The 23660-nt window shown below is 47.1% G+C and overlaps 1 protein-coding gene across 6 annotated transcripts in view; it reads left to right on the forward strand.

Moving 5' to 3' along the window:
• Positions 1–23660, forward strand: part of Acsl1 (acyl-CoA synthetase long chain family member 1) — a 68725-nt gene that overhangs the window by 25050 nt on the left and 20015 nt on the right. For all 6 annotated transcript variants that reach the window (XM_036209506.1, XM_036209508.1, XM_036209507.1 and 3 more), the window contains exons 3-7: positions 12482–12596; positions 16058–16122; positions 20262–20363; positions 21950–22049; positions 22250–22428. In XM_036209506.1, coding sequence (XP_036065399.1) covers positions 12482–12596; positions 16058–16122; positions 20262–20363; positions 21950–22049; positions 22250–22428 — 561 coding nt within the window. The remainder of the gene's footprint in view (positions 1–12481; positions 12597–16057; positions 16123–20261; positions 20364–21949; positions 22050–22249; positions 22429–23660) is intronic.

The following is a 23660-nucleotide window of genomic DNA, read 5'->3' on the forward strand; positions in this document are numbered from 1 at the left end:
TTCACAAGCTCCTCAGATATGGCGGGTTTTGTCTAACCACCAGAGTTTGGGGAAATGGAGTTTCCTTTGGACCTGACAAGAAGGACCTGGAAGATATAGACTTGACAGCCCTGACATAGTCATCTGTCCGTCCTTCCTTCCTTCCTTCCTTCCTTCCTTCCTTCCTTCCTTCCTTCCTTCCTTCCTTCCTTTCTTTTTCCTTCCTTCCTTCCTTCCTTCCTTCCTTCCTTCCTTCCTTCCTTCCTTTCTTTCTTTCTCTTTATTTCCTTCCTTCCTTTCTTGCTTTTCCTTCCTTCCTTCCTTCCTTCCTTCCTTCCTTCCTTTCTTTCTTTCTTTTTTTCTTTCTTTCTTTCTTTTTTGGTTTTTCGAGACAGGGTTTCTCTGTAGCTTTGGAGGCTCTCCTGGAACTCACTCTGTAGACCAGGCTGGCCTCAAACTCACAGAGATCCACCTACCTCTGCCTCCCGAATGCTGGGATTACAGGCGTGAGCCACCACCGCCCGGCATCATCTGTCTTTTCTAACCTCCACATTTTACGTCTAAGAAACATAAGTAAAGTCCCTGCCTAGCACTGCTTAGAAGACATACGTCTGCCTGGCCTGTGATATGTTTGGTGTTAGTTTGTTAAAACAAGACCTCTGGGAAGGAGAATGGACTACTATGATAAAGAAGGTTAAGTGGGTTCAGGAAATCTGAAAGATCAGTGCCTGGAGCCTTGGGACTCAGGAGGAGGCTTTTCTGAAAATGAATGTGTAGGCCTGTAATTTTAGCACTGAGACAGGAAAATCATAAGTTTGAGGGCAGGCTGGGCTACATAGCAAGATCCTGTCAAAACAAAACAAACAATAAAGTTAAGAAATGATGGCTAAAGTCTGTAGATGTAGAATCAGAAACAGTTAAGAATCGGGTGCTTGAGTCCGCAGGAGAGCCTGGGAAGGCATGGAGCTGTGAAATGCCAGCAGTTCTGTCCATCCTGACCTTTGACCGCGGTTGGGCAGAGATGTGGCTGGAGTGGAGCTTGCTACTACAGGGATGGGGGCAGAGTGCCCACCTATGAGGCTCAAAGGATTTGGGACATAACCAGCTGTGAAGAGCAGATGAGATCCATGGGAATTACTACAGGAGGCAGTAGAGAGAAAAGAGAGGTGTGGCTTCCTGTCAAGTTGGTTTAGAAAGGCTTGTGACGACCACTAGGTCATAAAGAACTTCAGGAAACACGTGTTTGTGTTTTCTCCAGTTATGGAAATGAATAAATCGGAACAAATAAGAATTTACACCTAATAAGTCCTTAGCCTATCTAAAGCAATTTTTGGACTATCAGAATTTAGGGTAGAATTTGCTTCTGGTGACTAAACCATGGGCTATAGCAGACTCGGTGCCTAAGCTTGTGAGTAGATGGGGGTTCAAGTTTGGATTCATAGCTTCTCAAATGCAGCACCAGCCCCCTGGGTATAACTCATCTGGTTTCCAAGTTGGGTGACTTGGCTTCAGAGTAAAGGATACGATGTGTGGGGTGCATGCCAGCTGGTGACCCTCATAGGTGAACGGTTGGAACTTACACGTTCATACGTTGGGCTGCATGTGACTAGTGACTCTTCTTAGCATGTTAATCGTATCCTCCAGAAAGTCTGATGCGGAGGCTGTGGCTTGGCCGGAGCCCTCCTCCACTTGCTGAATCCAGTTGTCAGACTTGCATCTGTTCGACAGGTCCTCGAGCTTCTGCCCCATGATGGACACATCACCAGGCAGGGCAGGCCTCTGTCCTTGTGAAACCTCTGGCCGTGAGAGGGACTGCTCGGGCCCTTCTCTCTGTGGCAGAGGTCAAGTGCCATTTGTTTGCTTGAGACACGGTTACTCTGGGTAGCCCTGGCTGTCCCGGAAGCCACTCTGTAGACCAGGCTGGCCTCCAACTCAGAGATCCGCCTGCCTCTGCCTCCCGAGTGCTGGGATTAAAGATGTGTACCACCACTACCCGGCTTGCCATTCTTAAAGTCAGAGCTCATGTGCACACTGCAGCAAGGACCAGCTGTCCTGGTCCATATTTAGACATATCTATGAGTAGTCTTCCACATACTCCATCTTTACCCATGCGTATGTGCAAAGGCCCACTCACACAAGAGATACATTCTTATGAAGACTTGCAGGCTGGAGAGATGGCTGAGAGGCTAAGAGCACTGGCTGCTCTTCCAGAGGTCCTGAGTTCAATTCCCAGCATCCACATGGTGGCTCACAACCATCTGTAATGAGATCTGGCGCCCTCTTCTGGCCTGCAGTCATCCATGCGGTATACATAATAAATAAATCAATCTTTGAAGACTTACTCACATCAGACTCATGGCAATAAAACCAGTGCAGACCTGTAAGGTAATGATGGTGAAATCTCAGAGAATGGCTGTGCCCTTTCGGACTTGAAACCCTATGACCAGCTCTGAGCCAGGGAGCTCTGGTGGAAGTGGGCAGCACCCAGTGCTGCTGGGAGGTGGAGAGCTGGCAACAGCCCTGAGCGCAGGCTGCTGTGGAATGAGGGTGGACGACAGTGTCCGCGGCTGTCTCCCACACGAGCCCGGAGGTCTGCGGAAACGCCCCAGCCCCTTGGTTGTAAGATGGGGACTAAAGATTTTTTCACCGAAGGGGAAGTAGCAGTTGAGTGCTGAGCGATATTAGGGACCACGGTAGGATGTGGTTATCTCTGCAGCTATTTATAAACATGACATCATAAATGCTGCTTTGTAGCCATTTGTAGATGAACACTACTTCTCAACTCTGTGAAGCTGTTAGGCCAGAGAGCAATCGGTAGACATGTGTAGGACTGGAAGTCCCCATGATGCTTCAGAAGCACCTGCTGGTATGATGAAACGGTCTTTGAAATCCACCATTTTCACGAGAGTCCTGAAAGCAGCCACTTGCATCCACCTACCGTTTGTCCCTGCAGGGTCCTGGTCACTGTTTCCCACGGTCTCTTTTGGTCTTGATCGAAAGGTAATTGTCCAGGTGGTTAAATAAAGAGGAGCCAATGTTTGCCCTCACAGTCGTGCTTCTACCAACTCAGAGAATTCCTGAACACATTTTCCTGAAAGGGCTTTTCAGCGTCCGAGAATGTCTTTAGCTGGCAGTCCTCACAGGTCAGTGGGGATTAGAGGGAAAGAAAGAAAGCATATTCAGGGTGCTTCTGTTCAGAGAGTCTTCTGGAAGTTTGCAGACATTTCATGCCTTTCGGTAACTTCATCACCTTTTCCAAAACTTAACAGGCTTTCTGATAAATTATGAAACCTTTCTGAATATTACTGTCTTACTACACTTACCCTCTTGGAACCTAAGTATAAGGTGTTCCTGTGAGCAGTCTGCTGACTTTGGAACGATGATGCAGGTGCCTGGGGCTTTGAACTGCCTGAGAGGAGGAAGTGTCGTGCTGGTAATGAGCGGTGGCAGTGGTCTGGGGCACTGGAGGTCAAGGCAGGGATTCCTGGGAAGTCGGGGCAGAGCTCTGGTCTTCACACCAACACCAGGCTGCAGAAGGTTTAAGCAGGTGTCTTAGGAATTTAAGGAAAGAGAGAAGTTGATTATTAGTCTTAAAAAACCATATGCTGCATCTGGAGAGATGGCCCAGTGGTTAAGAGTACTTGGTTCTTACAGAGGACTCGGGTTCAGTTCCCAGCATCCACATGGTGGCTCATAGCTATCTGTGTGCACTCATACATAAAAATAAATAAATAAGCCCAAAATAACAATTTATATAGTATGTAATATATCTGCATATTGGTATGTTATTGAGTTCTCCATACCCAAGAAAAGCAAGGGTTGATTGCATAGGAATATGTTAAACCCGTTCTGAAAACACATGTGAGTTTGACCTGCCTCACTACACAAGAGATGTGTGTTCATAGAAGTGACAGATAGGATTTCTGTAATATTTACTTGAGTTTTAAAATACCCTCCCAAATGAGACCAACAAGTCCCAAGTGAAAAAAAAAGACAATTTTGTCACCACTCTGTGCTTCCTGCAAAAAGTTCCTACCGAGCACTAACATCCGAGAGGTGGGATCATATAATGTAGGACTTGGAGCTGTGGCCCCTTTAGGCCAGGCAGAGGTGACACCTAGTGCCTTGTGTGTTCTACAGGGCTGGGGAAAAACTTTATAGACAGCCTTCTCCTTTTTCCAGAGCAGTATATGCTGAGATTTTTCCTAGTGATATTTTTTTCATGTGCTACACACACACACACACACACACACACACACACACACACACAATTTCTCCTAAACAAATCCTCTGATTAGGATAGTGGACAGCACAGGAAATTAGCAAGAGTTAGAGAATTAACTAGATTTAGAAAGTGCCAAGGGCTTTGAGAATTAGAGGGTGGTGTTTCTCGGGACGCTGTCCTCTGAAGCATGAAGGGGAATGATAGGTGGGCAAGTCTGGAGGAGTCTGCTTGCAGAACCCTTCACCAGGCTAGCTGGATAGGAAGCTCCGCTTCACTGCCTTGTAAACAGGGAAGTGAGGAGGGACCCAGTCAGCAAGCCTGTCCTTGATGAGAGGTGGCTGGCCTTGAGAGGCCCCACACATTCTCCCTCCACTAGTGGAAATCCAGCACCAACCGGTGATGACAATTACACTGTCTTTGCCTGTGGGAGTGCAGAACCAGGGTTGTTATCAAGTTCAACAGTCAGCATGACCCCTGCCCTGCAGCCTCTGCCCTGTACCCACTGAGACAGTTTAGGGGTGTTGTTAATTTGTCTATTATCCGTAGAGAGGTCACTGAGTGTGGGGTGCCTCACGCAGGCTGGCCTCGAAGAGACCTCCTTTATGTCAACATCTAGTGTCGCTGAAGAGCAGTTTCATCCAGACTTTTGAAAAGAAGTGTGTGGTGGTGGGCTGCAGGGAAGTGGCTTGTCAGTCAAGTGGCAGATGTCAGGTGCCGTGCTGGGAGAAGCGGACTCCGGAAGGGAGCAGAGGTGCCGCCCTTCACCACCAGGACAGTTCCTGTAGCTACCCATTTCATAGCTTGAGATTAGCGAGGCTACAATGTCAAGTTGGACCCCTTTACTTCTAGGAACTCCTCGGGGACATCAGTTGCTATACTTTATATCAAGATAGGCCAGAATAACTCACCACCATGGATTCCTGTTCGTCAAATACTGGCAAGAGCTTTAGTCTCCTGAACTTCCTAAGACATAGATGCTCCCTGTTTTCCTATCCCTGCCTTTCCCAATTCCTACCCTCAGGGGCAATTTGAGTTTTTACTTTCTAATGTAGCCTAATTCAACCTCAACTGCACTTACTAATTCAGTGTGTAGAAAAACAGATCCTAAAGCCTGTCGATGTTGGAGAATACTGGTAGCTATCTCTTGAGCACAGCCTACGCCCCAGCCAACCTTCTTTCTGCAGGTTATATCGGAAGGCTGCACTTAAGACGTTCTCCATTTCAGTAGCAGCCGTTCCTAGAACCGTTTCTGTGGACTTGGACAACCTAGTAATTAAAGGCTCCGTGTTGTGGCACATCTGGGCACTCTGGGCTCCAGCTGTCAGCCTGCAGAATGCAGTCTTTCTTGCTGTCGGTTTGTATAACTCGGGTGATGAATGCCCAGTCCTTACATAGAGCATTTTTATTCAGGAAGAATGGGAAAACTCCCGCCCATCCACGGTGATGATCCTTTTAGGGGAATCTGTGATCATCCCTAGAACAGATTTCAAAGCATGGCACTTGGTGTCGCCTAGCGCCTCTCCCCCATTTCACTGCCCTCTTCTCCAGAGCTGAGTGACAGTGTCAACTGAGTGACAGGGGGACCTCTGGCCCAGTTCCACCTGTCCCCTCTAGTTCATACCTCTTCCTTGGCATCTCCTTACTGCTTCCTTTCCAAGCCTTTGCCAATTAGTTTAGCTCTTATAATTAGACCAATAATCAACACCTTGTCCTTGGGCTATGGTGTCAAGATGTTGGCTTTACTAGGAGTAAAATTAACTTCCTCAGGTTTGGTCGGATAGCTTTGCCTCCTTCTTTCCAAGAGCCTAAGCCTAACTAAAGAACTATTTAGCTAAGGCTTTGTTCTACAGTGACCCTCTAGAGCAGTTTTTGAAGAGTTGGGAAGCAGACCGAGAGGGTCATCCTATCTTGAGGGTTATGGTCATCACTATCTAGCTAAACCCCATGGACTCGGAGCTGTGATTCTTCATGCCTCAATTCTTCCCTTTTTTCTGTTAAATGACAGATTTCATGTGGCTCGTGGCATGGCTGCCCTTGCCCCATCCCCAGGCCACTGCCCGAGACTGAGCCCACATAAATCCTTTTCTCTCTCCCACAGCCCTTGCGACACACTGAGGTAGATTTCTCTCTGGTCTCACCACTCCCCAGCTTGGGACTTGTCCCTGGAATCCTGCTTCTCAGACTGTAGGGCTGGCTGAGGATCTCTTGACAGTATTGTTGAAGCCTGATTGCTGGGTCACAGCCTCAGAGTTTCAGGTTCAGCCTACTTCACTCCGCTTCCCAGCAAATGGCAGTTGTCCCCCAGTCCATATTTTGTAGACCTGGTCTCTAAGATGTAGGAAATATTAAGTATGGGTCTTTTCTATTAAATGCTATAAAACTTTCTGTCTTTCCCACCTTTTAAAACTTTCATGAAAATTTTTAATCCCTTTCCCCCAACTGGTAAATCTTGGTGTACACAAAGGCCTCTTGCTGCATTCCAGGAATTTTATGACCTTAAGATGGACCAGCCAATCAAATGAGACTATGAGGTCCCCACCCCCAAGTGCATTTCATGTGTGTATGTGTGTGTGTGTGTGTGTGTGTGTGTGTGTGTGTGTGTGTGTGTTCGTGTTCACTCTTCTGAGTGTGACCTCCTGGTCCAGACACTCCAGTTGGGATGATGGTCTCTTTCTTTGAGATCTAGAACTTATTTCTAACAAAGACAACCTATTAAGCCTGTGGCCCTCAGGGTCCAGGCCTACCCTTGTCTGTCCTTGTTGACTTCTGGTTTTCTTTAGATTGGCCAATATTCCTTGGAGTCTTTGGTCACTCAAAGACAAGATGTGTTAGTTACTTCTGCACTGCCGTGGTCACGACACCTGAGGCGACTTCCTGAGGGAAGAAGAGACTGTGGCTTCACAGTTTCACAGGTTTCCATCTTCACAGCGGGAAGGCCTGTGGAGCACTCAAGTTCATGGTGGCTGGAGAAGTTCCTGTTTGTGTCTCCACAGACAGGAAGCAGAGAGCCAGCCAGAACCAAGGGGCAAGGTACACCTTAAAACACCCACACCATCACCCACAGCTGTCTACTAGGCCCCACCGTCGAAAGGTCCCACAGCCTCTCTTAAATAGAGGGACTAGCCAGAGAACACAGAGTCAAAGCATGGGCCTGTGAGGCAGCATTCCAGATTCAGACCATAGCATTCTACCTCTGGGCCCCGGGAGCTAATGACCATCTCCTAACGTAATATATATTTAGTCCAACTCAGAGTCCCACAGCCCTCTTCCGTCACTGTCCCAAAGTCTGCATCCAGAATCTTTGCTCAGATCCAAAGCAGTCTTTTCGCTCCAAGCTCCTAGAAAATACACAAACCATACACTTCCAACATACAAGGACACAGGGTAAGCACTGCTACTCTAAAGGGGGGATGGTGGCTTGGCAAGGGGCGTGTGTGTGTGTGTGTGTGTGTGTGTGTGTGTGTGTGTGTGTGTGTGACAGAGAGAGAGAGAGAGAGAGAGAGAGAGAGAGAGAGAGAGAGAGAGGGAGGGAGGGAGGAAGAGAAAGAGAGAGAGAGAGAGAGAGGGAGGGAGGGAGGGAGGAAGAGAAAGAGAGAGAGAGAGAGAGAGGGAGGAAGAGAAAGAGAGAGAGAGAGAGAGAGAGAGAGAGAGAGAGAGAGAGAGAGAGAGAGGAGAGAGAGTGAGTGTGTGTAGGACCAAAGCAAGGCCCGAAGCCAGCCGGGCAAGCATCGCATCCTGTAGTTCTGTGTCCGGCGTGAGAGGCACATGTTGCCATGATGTGTGCGCTCCAGTGAGCTTGGGAAGCGCCTCTCCTCACCACACGTGACACACGCAGCCTCCGTCCTGGCATGGCCCTGTTCTCTGCCTACAGCTTTCCTCCACAGACGGCCTATGTTCTTGTCCTTGCCGACATCCTGGACCTCGATTGTAACTTAGTCTTCACCTTCCGCGCTTCATCTACAGACCTCTCAGGCTCCCTGCAGCACATCTGATGCTTATACACATTGCCTGGTTCCCAAGATTTCCTTAAAAATCTTGGTGGAAGCTGCCATGATTCCATGATTCTAGCATTCTGCCCGCCCACACAACTAGTACCACTGGACAACACAGCATTTCCACTGTCAGCCTGAGCAGCCGCTGTGCCTCCTTGTCCTGTGGTCACAGTTGGCCTCTGAGGTCCAGTTCCAAGGCCCGTGCCTCCTTGCACCACGACCACAGTCGCCTTGGAGTTCCAGGGTGGGAGACCTGGGAAGACCCTTTCTTAGGCTGCTCTGTGCAAGTCAGGCACCCTAGGAAAACTTTCTCCTTGTTCTCACAGTTTAGTGGTTATTATTCATTTTCTCCTCAGCATCCTCCGTCATTTTAATTGCATTTATTCACAAGGGAATCCATGCATCCACAAAGTGATGTTACTTAGTATCATAGCTTTAAAAACACATTACCTGCCGGGCGGTGGCAGCGCATGCCTGTAATCCCAGCACTCAGGAGGCAGAGGCAGGTGGATCTCTGTGAGTTCGAGGCCAGCCTGGGCTACCAAGTGAATTTCAGGAAAGGCACAAAGCTACACAGAGAAACACTGTCTCGAAAAAACAAAACAAAACAAAACAAAACAACAACAAAAAACACATTACCTTTGTATAATTACTTTATAATTAAAATATAATTATATCATTTCCTTCTTCCCTTTCCTCCCTCCAACTCCTTCTGTGTAAACCCCTCTCTCAAAAATCATGGCTTGTGGCTCCTTTTTCTTTAGTTGTTATTATTACACACACACACACACACACACACACACACACACACACACACACACGCTACAACCTACTCGGACCACTTAGTGTTAATTGTATGTGTGCGATTTTAGGGCTGACCACTTGGTATTGGATAATCAATTATGGGACTCACTACCAAGGGGACTAGTGTTCCGAAGTTGCCTGAGTTCTCTGTCTGTGGGTGGGTCCTGTGAGATAGTCCTCACCCTGCTCTACAGGGAACAGGTTTATTTCTTTAAGGAAGGTCTTTAAAATAAGCTTTTGTGTTTAGATACAGGAGGGTTTGTTGTTGTTGTTTTAACTCAGTTTTTCAGTGAGGGTGTGTGTTCACAGTACATGGCAACGCATCTCACACAAGTGTAAAATGTACTTGGACCACCTTCTCTCTCGTACCCTCTGCCTTCCCCTGTGGTTTCATTTTACCTTCATGTCATATATAATTCGAGATGGTGTGTGTGTGTGTGTGTGTGTGTGTGTGTGTGTGAGATATAAAATGGTGGTGATGTATATATAAATGATGTGCATATATAATATGGTGGTGAAATCTATAAAACCCAGTATGCAGGAATTTTTGGTGGGTAAAGTCTCTCCAATTCCAGAAAAGTCCACAAAGGCCCCTTTTCTATTTTCCTGGTACAAACTAGCTGGCTTTTCTTAAGTGGTCAATCTCTTTAACTACTCCTTTGTTTCCAACATTAAATAAATCCCATTCTGGCCAGACTGTGCCTTTTTTTCTCTCTCTCTTTACATCTTTTTGTTTACAAGTCTCACAGTGAAGCTGACTAAAGAGCATCTAGCAATAACCATGCAACGGCCTCAAGGTTATAGTTTGACATGTTTCTCCTCCAAATTGATTGGTTATCACTGTCACTTTTTAAAAAAAAGACTTATTTATGTATTATGTATACAGCACGTATGCCTGCTGGCCAGAAGAGGGCACTAGATCTCATTACAGATGGTTGTGAGCCACCATGTGGTTGCTGGGAATTGAACTCAGGACCTCTGGAAAAGCAGCCAGTGCTCTTAACCTCTGAGCCATCTCTCCAGCCCCATCACTGTTACCTTTTAGTTCAGCTTCACTTAATTTTTTGGATGTGGGGAAATTATAGACAAGTTCTTTTTACCAGGACGTCCTACAAATGAACTCTGGTCAAGTTCCTAATGGAGTCCTTGCTCCCATCTGGAAACTCATGAGCCGTCTTCACTGTCTGTAATCCTGGAGGAATTTTCATTTCCCAAACTCGCACCATGGTTGCTCACTAAACTTTGCAACAGTGTCTCCCGGGTCTTCCAGATTGTTCCCGCAGATCCCTTCCAACAGTCCGAGAACCACATGGTCAGGTGCAGGCAGAGCAGCAGCCCCATTTTTCTGGTGTTCATTTCTGTAGGAGCTTTGCATCATGACTTAGGGGAGGCAAGCTTTCATTTGGCTCATGGTCTCAGAGGGTATCAGTCCCCTATGGGAGAGAAGGCCAGATGGAGCAGCTTAGTTCATAGCGATGGGATTATGTGTCAGAGGCTGTGCACATCATGGCGGACAGGATGCCGGGAGCTCTGGAGGAACCAGATGCTGTCTGTCACCTTCAAAGGCCTATACCTGGTGACCTACTTCTGCAAGATAGGTCCCACCTTTTAAGGCTTCAACAGCCTTCCAAATGGCACCACTGGCCAGGGGACAGGCATGCAAAACATGAGGCTTGCAGGGGACATTTCAGATTCACACCGTAGCACAAGTCTTAGCCCCTCACACCCCTGTTTACCTGACTCACAACTGCTCCACTCAGAGCTTCGAGAGCCTCTCTGTGGGATGCAGGTATGTATCATCATCGCTTTTAAAGAGCTAATGCTGTATAGAGAAACGCCATGAGTGGTTTTCCGTGGCGCGATGAGTGGGTGAGTGGGATGAGAGGCACCACCCTGAGCACAGAGTCATAAGGACTTCCCTGTGGACAGCGCGGGGCAGCCAGGGTGCCTGTACTTCCACTCTGCTGCTCTTTGCCCCTGTTGCCTGGGGTGGTTTCCTGTTTCCCTTCACCTAACCTCAAGCCACAAGTGATCTCTTCCACTTTTTTTGGATGATCCTTTCTTGTGATGGTGGAAGTTCTCAGACCATGTCCTCCTTTCCCCCAAGGGTTTCCTGGGTGTTGTAAATGCGAAGGGCCCCTCTTTGAAATGTGAAATAGGAAGAAGGCTCCAGCCTTGTAGTTGAGCTCTCACCTGCCAGTGTAGAAAGAATGTCTGAGGGGTCCCTGTGGCTCTCTGGACCCCCGTGTAGAATTGCTCTGGTCCCAGAGAGCTCGGTAGCTCCTCCTGCTACTCTGGGGAGGCTAGGAACTGACACTCTGTTCATGGTCAGGAGTCCCGTACATGGCAGCTGTATTTAGGTCCTAGCAGGTGGAGACAACTAAGATGGTGTTCAGCAGCAGATGTGCACACCTGGAAAGACCTGCGTCTGCTCACCTTTGGTAGCTGATACCTCCCGGACTGTATTGCAGTTGGTAATAAGAGAGAGCTGAAGCAGTAACCCCGCATAGGTGATTTACGAAGTTAAAATTGAGTGGTCTGTTGTTCTTCCCAACCTGGTAGGATCATCCTCTGTTCTGTTGGTGGATGCAGTGAGTATACGATGTGGTGACATTTTCCTTTTGTCCTCTCCTTCTCTTTGGCTTGGTCTAGCAGAGCAAGTACTTATAAATCTGTGAGCAGCTTCTTTCCCCGCTCAGTTTTCACAGACAGGCAGATTCACTCATGGCCATGTTGTCTTAGCCTTGCTTCTCCAAAGCCACCATGGTTCTCCGGCTGACTTACTATGGAGGTGCACAGAGGTTTCCTAGTGAGATCTGAGTTTGCTTTACCCAGCAGGGCTGCATAACGGGATGGCTGGACCACGTGTGTGGTTACCAGGTGATTGGAACGGTCTGTACTTGGCTGTGCTAGGGGGAGATCTTTTGCTTCACCCCTTGGCATTCCTATAAAAAGCCCTTTAGAAGAGACAGAAGGGACCGGTAGATAAGGATCCAGGCCCTCCCGAGGCTATCCTGTGTTTCTGTCTCTCTCCCCTCTGTGTTTCTGTCTAAGTCTCTTATCCCTCACTCCTCAAGAGTACTCCGGGGTAGAAAGGTGGGGGCAGAACCCCCATAACTTACATTAGCACATCAACAAATTCTGCACTTCTTCATTCAGCTGTTAGTTACTGCATAGCAGTTAGGATTTATTTTATATCCGTCTGCTGAATAGTAATTGCATATATGGAAGATGTACAGTAAGTAAAATAGGCTCACAGAATCTCTCTTACAGTATCATGGCCACCATTCATTGCCAGTGTATTTATTGTCCACCTGAGAATTGCCAGGACAGGAGATTGTGTTTGTACCACAAATAAATGACAAGCCTCGGGAAAAACATAGGCATGTTGGTTAACTTCATTGGGCCATGACACGCACCTCTGTAAAGGCGTGCTGCTGTGGGCTTCCACTGACATCCTCCTTGCCCCTGTCCTTCCCAGGGTACTGACGGTGCTCGCAGATCCGCACTCCTCGACAACGACAAGCTCTTGGTGTACATCTACGACGATGTCAGAACACTGTACGATGGCTTCCAGAGGGGCATGCAGGTGTCAAGTAAGCCCGTAGCTGCGCGGTGGTGACTGACACTTTCTCACAAGGAATGAGCAGCCTTCCTTTCAAAAAGGCTCATCTGCCAGCCTGTCCCATGCCTAGCATTGTTTGTATCCCGCCTCCTTCTGTGACTTGTCAGTCAATCTCTGTCACCAAATATGTCGTATATTTGATGGAGAATCACACATACTGTGCTCCAATGTTTCCTATAGTTAAAAAAAATATGTTTAATTGGCTCTGGCCCATCATTTTTCAAGCTTGCTGGGCCATTAGCATTCGTATTTTGAGAGAAATGCTAACTTTCCAGGAAAGCTGCACCCTACCAGAAACACCGTCGAGAGCCCATGCTGTCCAATCACCTGCCTCGGTTACAGCCTCTCTCCAGCTCCCCAGCCTGAACCAGTCCTCTAGCGAGACCACGCTGGTCCCTCCCTTCATGTCTTCATGCACTTCCTTTTCCCAAATCACAGTCCTGTGCTTTCCACACCTCCCTCAGTGTTCTGGACATGCTGGTACTCTTTTGACACCCTGTTGCATTTCCCTGTTTCTGTTAAACCTCGTCTGCGTGTGTCGTTCACTCCTGTCTCTGTAGGGCATCTCCCCCTTTTCATCCCAGCATCTCACGGCATGCCCTGCCTTTTGCTTTTCAGCCTGTGCTCCTTGAGAACGCGTCCTTCCATTTTGCTCTCTCAACAGCACTGACCCAGGACCTGTCCACACTAGATAATCAATACATTGTCCATGAAGGAAGGCTCTTTTTAAGGACCACTCTTGCTTTGCCGAGATCCGCTACAGAAAAAGATCTTAAGATCCATACTCTGGCTTCTGGTCTTTGCCACTGGTAGCTAGATTGTGACCACCGTACAGTCAGGAACCGGGGGAGATTAACGTTCTCTGTGTCCCACAGGACATGTGTGCACTTAACAAGTACCTGCTGTTTACTGCTTGACACTGGTGTACAATGATTACTCAGCCCATTGTGTTCAGCCCTATAAAAGGCCCATTAGCCCACTGTAAAGAGAAAGCAAGCCTCCTGGTATATCATTTACGACATGAACTTTCTTGACGTTGGAGTCAAGGTCTGAGCTCATCTAGGACAGTAAATCTCCCTGAGGTAGAGCAGGCCAGCATCAAGCTACGTGCAAATCTGTGTGTTGGAAGTGATGTTCGGACTTTCCTCTGTAGGCGGGGAGTGCCGTGTGTCTAGGAGGGTGGGGCTGACCTCCACTGGGCCTCTGACACTCAGACAGCTCTCTGCTCCGTTGTCAATGGTCCTTTGGAAAACGAATGGTCTTCGATAACTCACAGGAAAGGGAAATAATGTAAGCTTTCTTCATACACACTGGTTAAAGGCAGCAGCTTTCTAAGTCAGCATTTCCTCTTTTCCCCCAAGAAACATTTTATCCTAAACTTTAATTTTCTTAGGCTATCTCAGGATTAAAAAATTATAGAGGAGCAAAGCCCAGCATTTTCGTAGATGGTCAGAAGTTTGTTCAGTGGCAGGAGAAGCTAACCTAGAGGGGTTTTTTGTTTTTGTTTGTTTGTGGTTTTTTGGGGGGGTGGTTTTTTGGGGGGGGTGAGGCAGGGTTTTTCTCTGTAGCTTTTGGAGCCTGTTCTGGAACTCACTCTGTAGACCAGGCTGGCTTCAAACTCACAAGGATCCACCTGTCTGCCTCCCATGTGCTGGGATAGCCTAGAGCTTTTAAAACCTCATTTTAATTTTTTTTAAAATTATTTTTCTGTGTATGTTTTGCCTGTGCACCTGTTACATGAAGTGCCCACAGAGGCCAGAAGAGGGCGTCAGTCAGACCTCCTGGGACTGGAGTCAGAGATGAACTTTGGCTGCTGAGAATTGAGCCTGGGTCCTCTGGAAGAGCAGCCAGTGCTTGTAACTGCTCAGCCATCTCTCGAGTCCCCTCAAACCTAATACTTTTAATATTCACCTAGCTGCACGTTAGTGTCACCTGGGGACACTTTTTAAAATTCTAAAGCTCATGTTCAGCCTTGCAGTGACAGCAGATTTTAGCAGTAGGGCCTGGGAATGGGCATTTTCAAGTTTGCCGGGGAGCTGCTTTTTAACCACAGTTCTAGAGCTGGGATCAGCATGCTGTGTCCATAAAGACCAAACAGTAAACACTTTAGGCTTTAGACGTTTGGGGCCCCAGACTCTCTGCAGCTTCAGATGCAGGCGGATGAGTTGGTAAGGCCGCGTTCTACTAATACTGCTTACAGAAACAGCCTTTGGCTCACTGTGGCCCTTGGCTGCACTCCGCCTGTCTCACTTCTTGAGGAGTAAAGTGACATGGGTTCCTGTAGCTGAGGTGTCTCCCTCCAAGGTGCAGAGCTGCTGCCCCTCCCCAACCCTCCCAGCCTGGGGTAGGGCACTGTAAACGGAAGTGAGTCTGGAGGAAGGACTGGTTTTTTTGGTCTGTTGTCAGGGAGCTGTCAGGAGCCCAGCTCATGTCCTCCCATTTTGTGGACGGCGGCGGAGTGACGCCTGAATCCATTTGCGCTCCACACTTCTCCAGGCATTAGCACCAGGCTTGTCACAGCCCCCCCACCCCCACCCCCAAGCCATTCTTCTGTCTTCCTTGCCAGTTCTGCCATGTCCCCATAGCAGATCAGAACACCTTTACCAACTCAGACTTGGACTGGTGAACCCAGACACTGTGACATCTTCGCTTACCTTACCTTCCTCCCTGTGGGGGTGGGAGACAGAAAAAAGTCAGCAGGGCTGGGGCGGGATGTTATCCTCCAGGATATTGTCCCAATGCTGCCCTCCTGTTACAAGTTCATGGAGGGATTAATCCAGTGATTGGGTCGAACCCCCAGGTCTCCATCACTTCTCAGAAGGCCGTCAGCTGCCACCTAAGCCTCATCCAACACATGATCTTTTGGGGGTGCATTGCATTCTGAGTTGGAATGCTTGAAGTTTCCCTAGAAATTCAGGGGGCTGCCTCTTCTGAGAACCCACAGTAGCATCTCTACACTCAGCCACTGGCACGAGAGAAAAAGTCACAGGTCAAATGTTCTTGAAAATCATGGTAACGGGGTGTGGTGGCACAAACTTTTAATCCCATCATTCCAGAGGCAGAGGCAGGCAGATCTCAGTGAGTTCAAAGCCAGCCTGGTCTCCAAAGTGAGTTCAAGGACAGCCAGAGCGACGTGATAGAGAGACCTTGTCTCAAAAAACCCAAACCCAACCCCGAAAGTGTCAGTCATATATCTACCTTTCCATTATTTATCTACAACTCCTTTCAGTTTAAGAAACAGAGCAAATTAAACAAAGAAACATAAAAATCACTTCAGACTCTGGGGGAGGGGGGAAGCATTTCTAATCTGAACTCACCATTTTTAATTTGAAGACTAGACTGGTATTTTGAGGAATAGAGAAACAAAGAAAACGCAGGAATAGTTAACGGTCAAGGCTATCTTCTGCTTCATCTTTGTTTTTTCTTTTGTAGACAATGGTCCTTGTTTGGGTTCTAGAAAGCCAGACCAGCCCTACGAATGGATTTCCTACAAAGAGGTGAGTTCCCTGGCTCTGATAGCCTTCCACACATCTGTGACCAGATTCTCAGAGTAAGCAGCTAAATGGAATACTCAACCAAATACTCAACATGAATGGAGAAGAAGTTGATTTGGGCTCGGGTTTGGGGGTATTCAGTCCGCCATGGTGGGGAAGGCTTGGTGCCCGGCTGTGCAAGCGGATTATGCAGCTTGTTAGATCTCAGGTATAAGAGGAGGTCAACTGAGTGCTAATGACCAGTCAGTATATCAAGAGGGGGATCTATGTGCTCAGTCTGCATCCCTAGAAGTGGTTAGGGGTCTATTAGTAAGGTTGTATAAGAAAGGAGGGTCTCACCCTAAATAGCCCAAGAAATAAAGCTATCCATCTGACCTAGGAAACAGGTGTTGTTTCATTTGGCCTTGGATGCTTGGTAGGCATTTTAGATAAATACTCTGTTAGGAGTTCTTGGAAGCATAGAAGAAAATCATTGTAGGAACCAGCTAATATATATACAAAAGTTAAAATATCACCAAGACATCTTAATCCCTGGTTTGACCTGTGGAGAAGTCCTTGACTTTTCCAAGTAGTAGCTTTTGTGATAGTAGCTGGATTCCATTATGTTTTCCTGTGCTTTGCAGAACCAAGCCCAATCTGAAGCAGGGCTAGCCTAAACCCAAAGCCAGTCCCTGTGACCCTCTATGCGACAGCTAGGCCCCATGTCCAGAAAGTTCTGCCTCTTCCAGAATTCTGCCACTAGCTAGGAGCCAAATGTCTAGGCACATGTACCTGCGTGGTCCATTTCAGACTGCAGCCATAAGGATGGCTCTGTAGATTGGTCCAGCACCCTGCTGAAAGATGGCAGGGGCAGGAAATGGGCAGCACTTTTGGAACTCCACTGAGCATGTGTGGAAAAACAGAGCAGAGGAAATCTTGGGAAAGTCTAGCTAATGGATGGATTAAAGCATTTTATTGGCAACCTATATGGATTTATTGGGAAGTATAACTTTTCAGATAATTCTAGAAATCTCTAGAAGCAAATGCTCCCTCTAACCCCCGACCCCTGGCCTAGGATGTCTCTGCCTGAGGGGTGCTAGGAAACTTAGAAACCCCAATTTGGAGTGTCCCCCTATTTTATAGATGAGGGAAAATGCCCTGGGAGTGTCCTTGCCCACGCTCACATAGTGTGAGTAGCAGAAACCAGACCAGAGCCAAGTGTACTGTGGACATGTTGGCATCTGTTCATTGATCCTCAAAACTGTTCTTGGCCAGCTCCCCAGGGTGTGACATTTAACCTCTTGGCGGCCATAGGGAAGAGCCCAGATGTTCAGAGGACACCTCTGCCTGTCCGTGTAAGCCTAAAGCTAGGATCTGGATATTCAATAGCACACAGCGCTCTCATCCTCACTCAGCAGCAGCCAAAACTGTCTGAATCACAATTTGAGAGTAGCGGGTCTCAGAGCAGGAAGACGGCACCTTTTGTTTATTTTATTTTTTTTAAATTCTCATTATGATCACACAGAATCAAGCTGTTGTTGCTTTTCCGGTCTGGCCTCAGGATAGGCAGGCGCAGCTGTGAGCACAGTTTGGCTGATTCCTTTTTCCCACACAGCTGTCCAGGAAATGGCTCTCTGTCCCTGGCCTCCACTGTTGCCTGTTCCGGGGCCAGGTAATGCCGTGACACTCATGAACAGCACACATTGACTCTCTCCCTCTTCCTTTTCAGTAGCTGGTTTGTCTGAGGGTGTGGCTATGGAGGGAGTTGTCCTTTGGAGCCAGAAACCCCAGTCTGGGAGTAGCACCTGTCAGAGCTTCTTGGATTGAAGCCCTGGATTTGTCCTCGTCCCTCCTCAGAGGATGGACAAGAATGCCCAACGCTCTGCTTGGGTAGTATTTGTCTCTTAAGAGAGACAAGGGAGATGGGCTTATCATACCTTGCCTGTGGACAGAGCCAGGAACTCACGTGACCAGAGGGATTTCTCTCTTTCTGTTTGGCTTTACCAAAGTCCAAACCAGTTTCTATCCAATCACACACACACACACACATCAGTCAGTGTTGACTGGCATCTGTATTCCCAGTACTAGGAAAGTTGGGACCAGAGGATCCCTGTGAGTTCCTGGCCAGCCTTGGTAACATATGGAGGCAGAGTCCAACTCTGGGCTGCCAAGTGAGACCACCTCAAAACACTAAGACTGTGTGTTGGACACGGGGCACCGTGTGCCAGCCCTCAGGCTCCACAGACTTCCCCAGTGCTCACTGCATTGTTTCTGTTAGGTTTATTGGCCAGAAGAAACAAGGCGTCTGTTGCAGATTGGTGTTCAGGGCACACTGTAAGTCCCTGGAGTTTCTGAAGGCGTTGCTGTGTGATTTTGCACAGTTCAGCCAGAGGCTTGGCAGAGACGCAGAGCTGAATTTACCTGAAGCCAACTCCGGCTTTGTAAAGATCTTTACCTCAATTTACTTTTTACTCACTTAACAAGACTGACTTTTAAGGAAAGTAAGAATCTCTTTGAGTTGTTTTTTTTTTTTTTTTAATTTGTTTTTTTGTTTTCGTTTTTGTTTTTTTAAAAAGCAAATGGACCATCTTTCTAGAAACATAAATGTATATGTATTGTTCCAGTGAGCCCTGCAAACAGTTGTAGGCATTTCTCAAATTCCAGTCCCTTAAATTCAGTGTAGACTTGTGATCTGGTCATGCTGCCCTGTCACTTGGCCTATACCACTCTGGTTCCCTTAGGTAGGCCTGGGGAGGTGTCAGGTACCAGAACCCACGGGATTCCTGGCAAGGATGGGATGGTTGGGTTTCCTGTTGGCATGATAGGCCTTAAAAGTGCTCTTGAGAATAAAGAACGTTTTAAGGTCTATTTTTGTGTGTTTGGTCAGTTGTTTGTTTAGGGTTTTTTGTTTGTTTGGTTGGTTGGTTGATTGGTTTTGGTTTTTTGAGACGTGGTTTTCTCTGTGTAGCCCTGGGTGTCCTGGAACCTGCTCTGTAGACCACACTGCCCTTGAAACTTGTAGAGATCCGCCTGCCTCTGCCTCCCAAGTGCTGGGATTAAAGGTGTGCACCTCTACTGCCTGGCCTAACTTTTAAGGTTTAAATTTTTAAAAATTAATTTAGAGCAGGCATGCCGAGAAGGTAGCCATGAATATATATTCCTCAGTTTTGTGAATGTTTTCACTTGGGTATTATAGTGTTGGTTTTCATCTATTTTTACTGCCTATCATTGTTAACACTGCCCTAGGCTTGGGGCATTTCTCAGAGTTGTAATATTTGCCAGCTACCTAGCTGTTATTTTCTGGGGGTTATTGTCATTTACTTAACATTCTATTTTTATTTTTCCCTTGGATTTATTCAGCTTTAGGTAATTTTAAAATTTGTATCTTTGCATATAAGCCTTCAAAAATCTCCTAAGATTATATCATTTACCAAAAAGAAATTCCCAATGTGGGATTGTAGATTAAAAACTGAGTCATAGCGGGGTGTGGTGGCACACGCCTTTGATCCCAGCACAAGGGAGGCAGACACAGGCAGATCTCTACAAATCTGAGGCCAGCCTGGGCTACAGAGCAAGTTCCAGGACAGCCAGGGCTACACTGAGAAACCTGTCTCAAAAGAACAAACAAATAAATAAAAGCCTGGTCTTTTTTTTTTTTTTTTTTTTTAACTGTTTCTAATGACAGGTTGCGAGGGTTTTGGTTACCTTTCGAATGTTTTATAAATGAGAAAAGATCTAGGCAGGTACACACCTGTGGCCCCAACGGCAGAAGCAGTAGACCTGTGAATTGGAGGTTAGCCAGACCAGCTGGAGAAATCAAGGACTGGCGACAAGGTCATCTTCGAATGCTTGCCTGGAATGTGCCTGGCCCTCCGTTCCCCTCTCAGCACGGCAAACCAGCAAGAACCCCGAAAAGAAACAGTCTCTTTATTCCATAGCGCTAAAATAGAAACAGTCATGTATAGGAAGCCCAGATTTGCAGTCGTCTGGGACCCGCCAACTCCGAACAACTTGCTCTGCAGAAGGAATCCCATGGCCAGGTCCATTAAAGCCACCGCTGGGTTGTGGTGAATAAAACCTTGTGTTAGGCAAACATTTTCGAAAAGGCCCTGAGAATGCTGCTCTTTGCTAATGCTCCCCTCACCCCCACCCCCTTTCTGCAGGTTGCAGAACTGGCTGAGTACATCGGCTCCGCACTGATCCAGAAGGGTTTCAAGGCCTCCCCAGAACAGTTCATCGGCATCTTTTCTCAAAACAGACCTGAGGTATTAACCACCAGCCTTTTGCTGTACAGGGTTTCCACGGGCCTCTGTGGGTTCGCGCCTGCAGCTGCTGGGGACGAGATGTTGTTGTCTGGTTTCGGCTGGGAATATGGCTCTGTGGTTTTTCCTTTAGAAAGTTAGAGGTATGAAAACCTGAACTGAGAATTTCTTAAACTTTAAGAGAAAAAGAAAACCATCATGCACCCATACTTTGTTTGTTTGTTTACATTTTTATTAATTCAAGTCATCAGACAAAACTCTTAGAAACAAAATGTCGTATCAGAAGTCTCCTCTCTTCAAGGGCTATCTCTATGACTGGATAAAAGGCATCAATAAATTATTAATAAATTAGAGCAGAAATCCTGGGTATATTTTTGTTAGTAGCAAACTTTTCTTCCTGAAAGGTCTGAACCTTTCTTCTGACCAGATGTCCCAACTTAAAATACCATGAAATACCCATTCTGAGTTGGCCTTTGTGGCGGTATACAGCTGTTATTTGGCTGTGGAAGCTCATGCTTAGAACTCCAGAGAAGTGACTTCAGGGGCTGGAGAGATGCCCCAGTGGTCTTAACCACGGGCACCTACACACACACACACACACACACACACACACACACACACACACATACACACACACACACACACACACACACACACACACACAAATAATTTTAAAAATAAAGTGACTTGAAGTGGGAAGTCCCTCTTAGAGCACTGTTAACTAGTGTGTAAGCAATAACTGCCTTGGAAAAATTTAAGCATCAAATTTATTTTTATATCTGCTTATGTCCAGAAAGGCTTCTTGGTTCTGCTACCCCTGTGTTGCTATGCAGCCGAGGTTAGTGGCAAGAGAACCAGTAACTGTATCACCACTTGCCCTGGTCACTTACTAGGGAGAATTGTTTTCAAGACGGCTTTCTCATTTGATAGATAGGTGCTCTTGCTCCCAGATCTCAGACCTTACTCTGTACTGCTGTGGGAATGGCGTTCCTCAAACCCCGCAGCCTTTGTGCTGCCCAGAATACCTTAGTAGTTCCGGGTGGCCCATGGAGTAGAGTGAGCAGAGGCTCACTCTAGTCCGCCCATACCTCCAGGCTTCTATCCAGCCTGCTTGCTCACTGGCCTCCCAGCCTTAGATATCGCAAGTCCCTTGCTAGTCTCTCTCCCTGTCTCCTCCACGCTCCAGTTGTGTCTCTGTTACAACGGATCTCCCCAGATTTCTCCCCGCCAAGGTTCTGCAGCCGTCTAGAAGCCGCAGAGGGTCCCTGTTCTCTAGGCCAGTCCCTGACTTGTAATGGACCTGTCCTCACACACTTGCCTCTCTTCTTTAGGCAGATTGCAGTCTGATTTGATAAGAGACAGGTTTTTATATGCTGACTTAAAAAGAAGGCGGAGATTGCAAGAATAGACAAAATCAAAAGAAGGAGCAAGCATTTGTTTTGAACTCTCCTGGTACCCGGTGCACAGTGGTAGACAGACTAATGTCAGTTTGCTACAGTAGATGCTTCTGATTTGACTTTCTGCATATTGCCCTTTGCAATGATTCTGGCGAGACGTCACATTTTCTTTCTGTGACTTTTACTGTTTAGTGGGTGATCATCGAGCAGGGATGCTTTGCTTATTCGATGGTGGTTGTTCCACTCTATGATACCCTTGGAGCCGAAGCCATCACCTACATAGTGAACAAAGGTACGTCTTTGACCTTGGTGTGACCATTGTCTTAGTTATGGGTTTAGATTCGGTGACTTTACATCCATATATCTGCTCGGAGCGGGGAGTATTACGTTTAAATCTGCATCACTCTGGCATGTTTAGTATGTCTGTGTCATATGTTACAGTCAAGCTTTTGACATCCCAGGACTCACTCCTTACCACCTCTCCATTTACAGCTGAACTCGCTGTGATTTTTGTCGACAAGCCAGAAAAGGCCAAACTCTTGTTAGAAGGTGTAGAGAATAAGCTAACTCCCTGCCTTAAAATCATAGTCATCATGGACGCCTATGGCAGTGATCTGGTGGAACGAGGCAAGAAGTGTGGGGTGGAAATCATCAGCCTGAGGGCTCTGGAGGTGAGTCCATCCTCACGGCCCACTTCTCTGAGGGCTTGGATGTGGTACCCAGTGACTGTGTCATCCCAGTGCTGGTCAGTCATGTTAAAGATACAGGACAAATTCCCATCTTCCTACTAGACGAGGATTGGACTTGCATGCTGCGTTGTTTGTCTGTTTTGCTTGGCTTGGTTTTTTTTGTTTTTGTTTTTGTTTTTTAAGATTTATTTTATTATGTATACAGAAGAGGGCGCCAGATCTCATTACAGATGGTTGTGAACCACGATGTGGGTGCTGGGAATTGAACTCAGGACCTCTGGAAGAGCAGTCGGTGCTCTTAACCTCTGAGCCATCTCTCCAGCCCTTGGCTTGGTTTTTGAAGATGGTCTTGCTCTAAGAGCTGAGACTGGTCTAAAACTCACTGCGGAGCACAGATCAGCCTTGAACTTGTAGTGGTTTTCTTGCCTTAGTCTGTCAAATGCTGGGATCACAGGAACGAGTCGCTTGGCCCAGTTAAGTGTCTGTTGCCGTGGTAAAAATCACGGCCAAAAGCAACTTGGGGGAGGCAAAGGTTTATTTGGCTTACGTGTCCCAATCGCACAATCCCAAAGAATCACAATCACACAGCCCGTACAATGGGTGGGGCCTTCCTCCATTGGTCACTAAGTAAGAAAATGCCTACAGGCTTGCCTGCAGCCTGATCTCATGGGGACATTGTCTTAATTGAGGTTCCCTCCCCTCTGATGACTTTGGCTGCTGTCATGTTGACAGGAAACTACCTGGCACAGCTCACTTATTTATCTCTTCGTTGTTTTTATTTTCCATGTGGTTTCTTTTCAGCTTAAGCACAACTTTAACAGTAACCATTCCAGGAGTATCAGTGGGGTGCATGTGATCTGACCCCAACCCTGACCTTAGGTTAGGAAGCCAGGAGGCCAGCAGGAGGGCCTTTTCATGTGTGCATCATAGGTAGTAGATTACACTACACTGTGGCTGAAGATGGAAGGCTTTTTGAGACACTGTTAGAAATAAGGTTTTAGTTTTTATGTCTACTTCTCTTCCTTCTACAGAAAATCAGAGGCTACAGAGCAGGGTCTGTGGGACCTTTCTCGAGGAACCAGTAGTCAGAGGGAAACTCATTTTTCCAACACCGACATGTAACTGTGCATGCACTCACCTGCACACATGCAGCATACGGAATGACTCCACATGCATTTTTGCCTAGGCTTCGTCTTTAAATTAGAATTTAGCTA

The sequence above is a fragment of the Onychomys torridus genome, chromosome 17 (assembly GCF_903995425.1).
Source record: "Onychomys torridus chromosome 17, mOncTor1.1, whole genome shotgun sequence".
NCBI classification, from domain to species: Eukaryota; Metazoa; Chordata; class Mammalia; order Rodentia; family Cricetidae; genus Onychomys; species Onychomys torridus.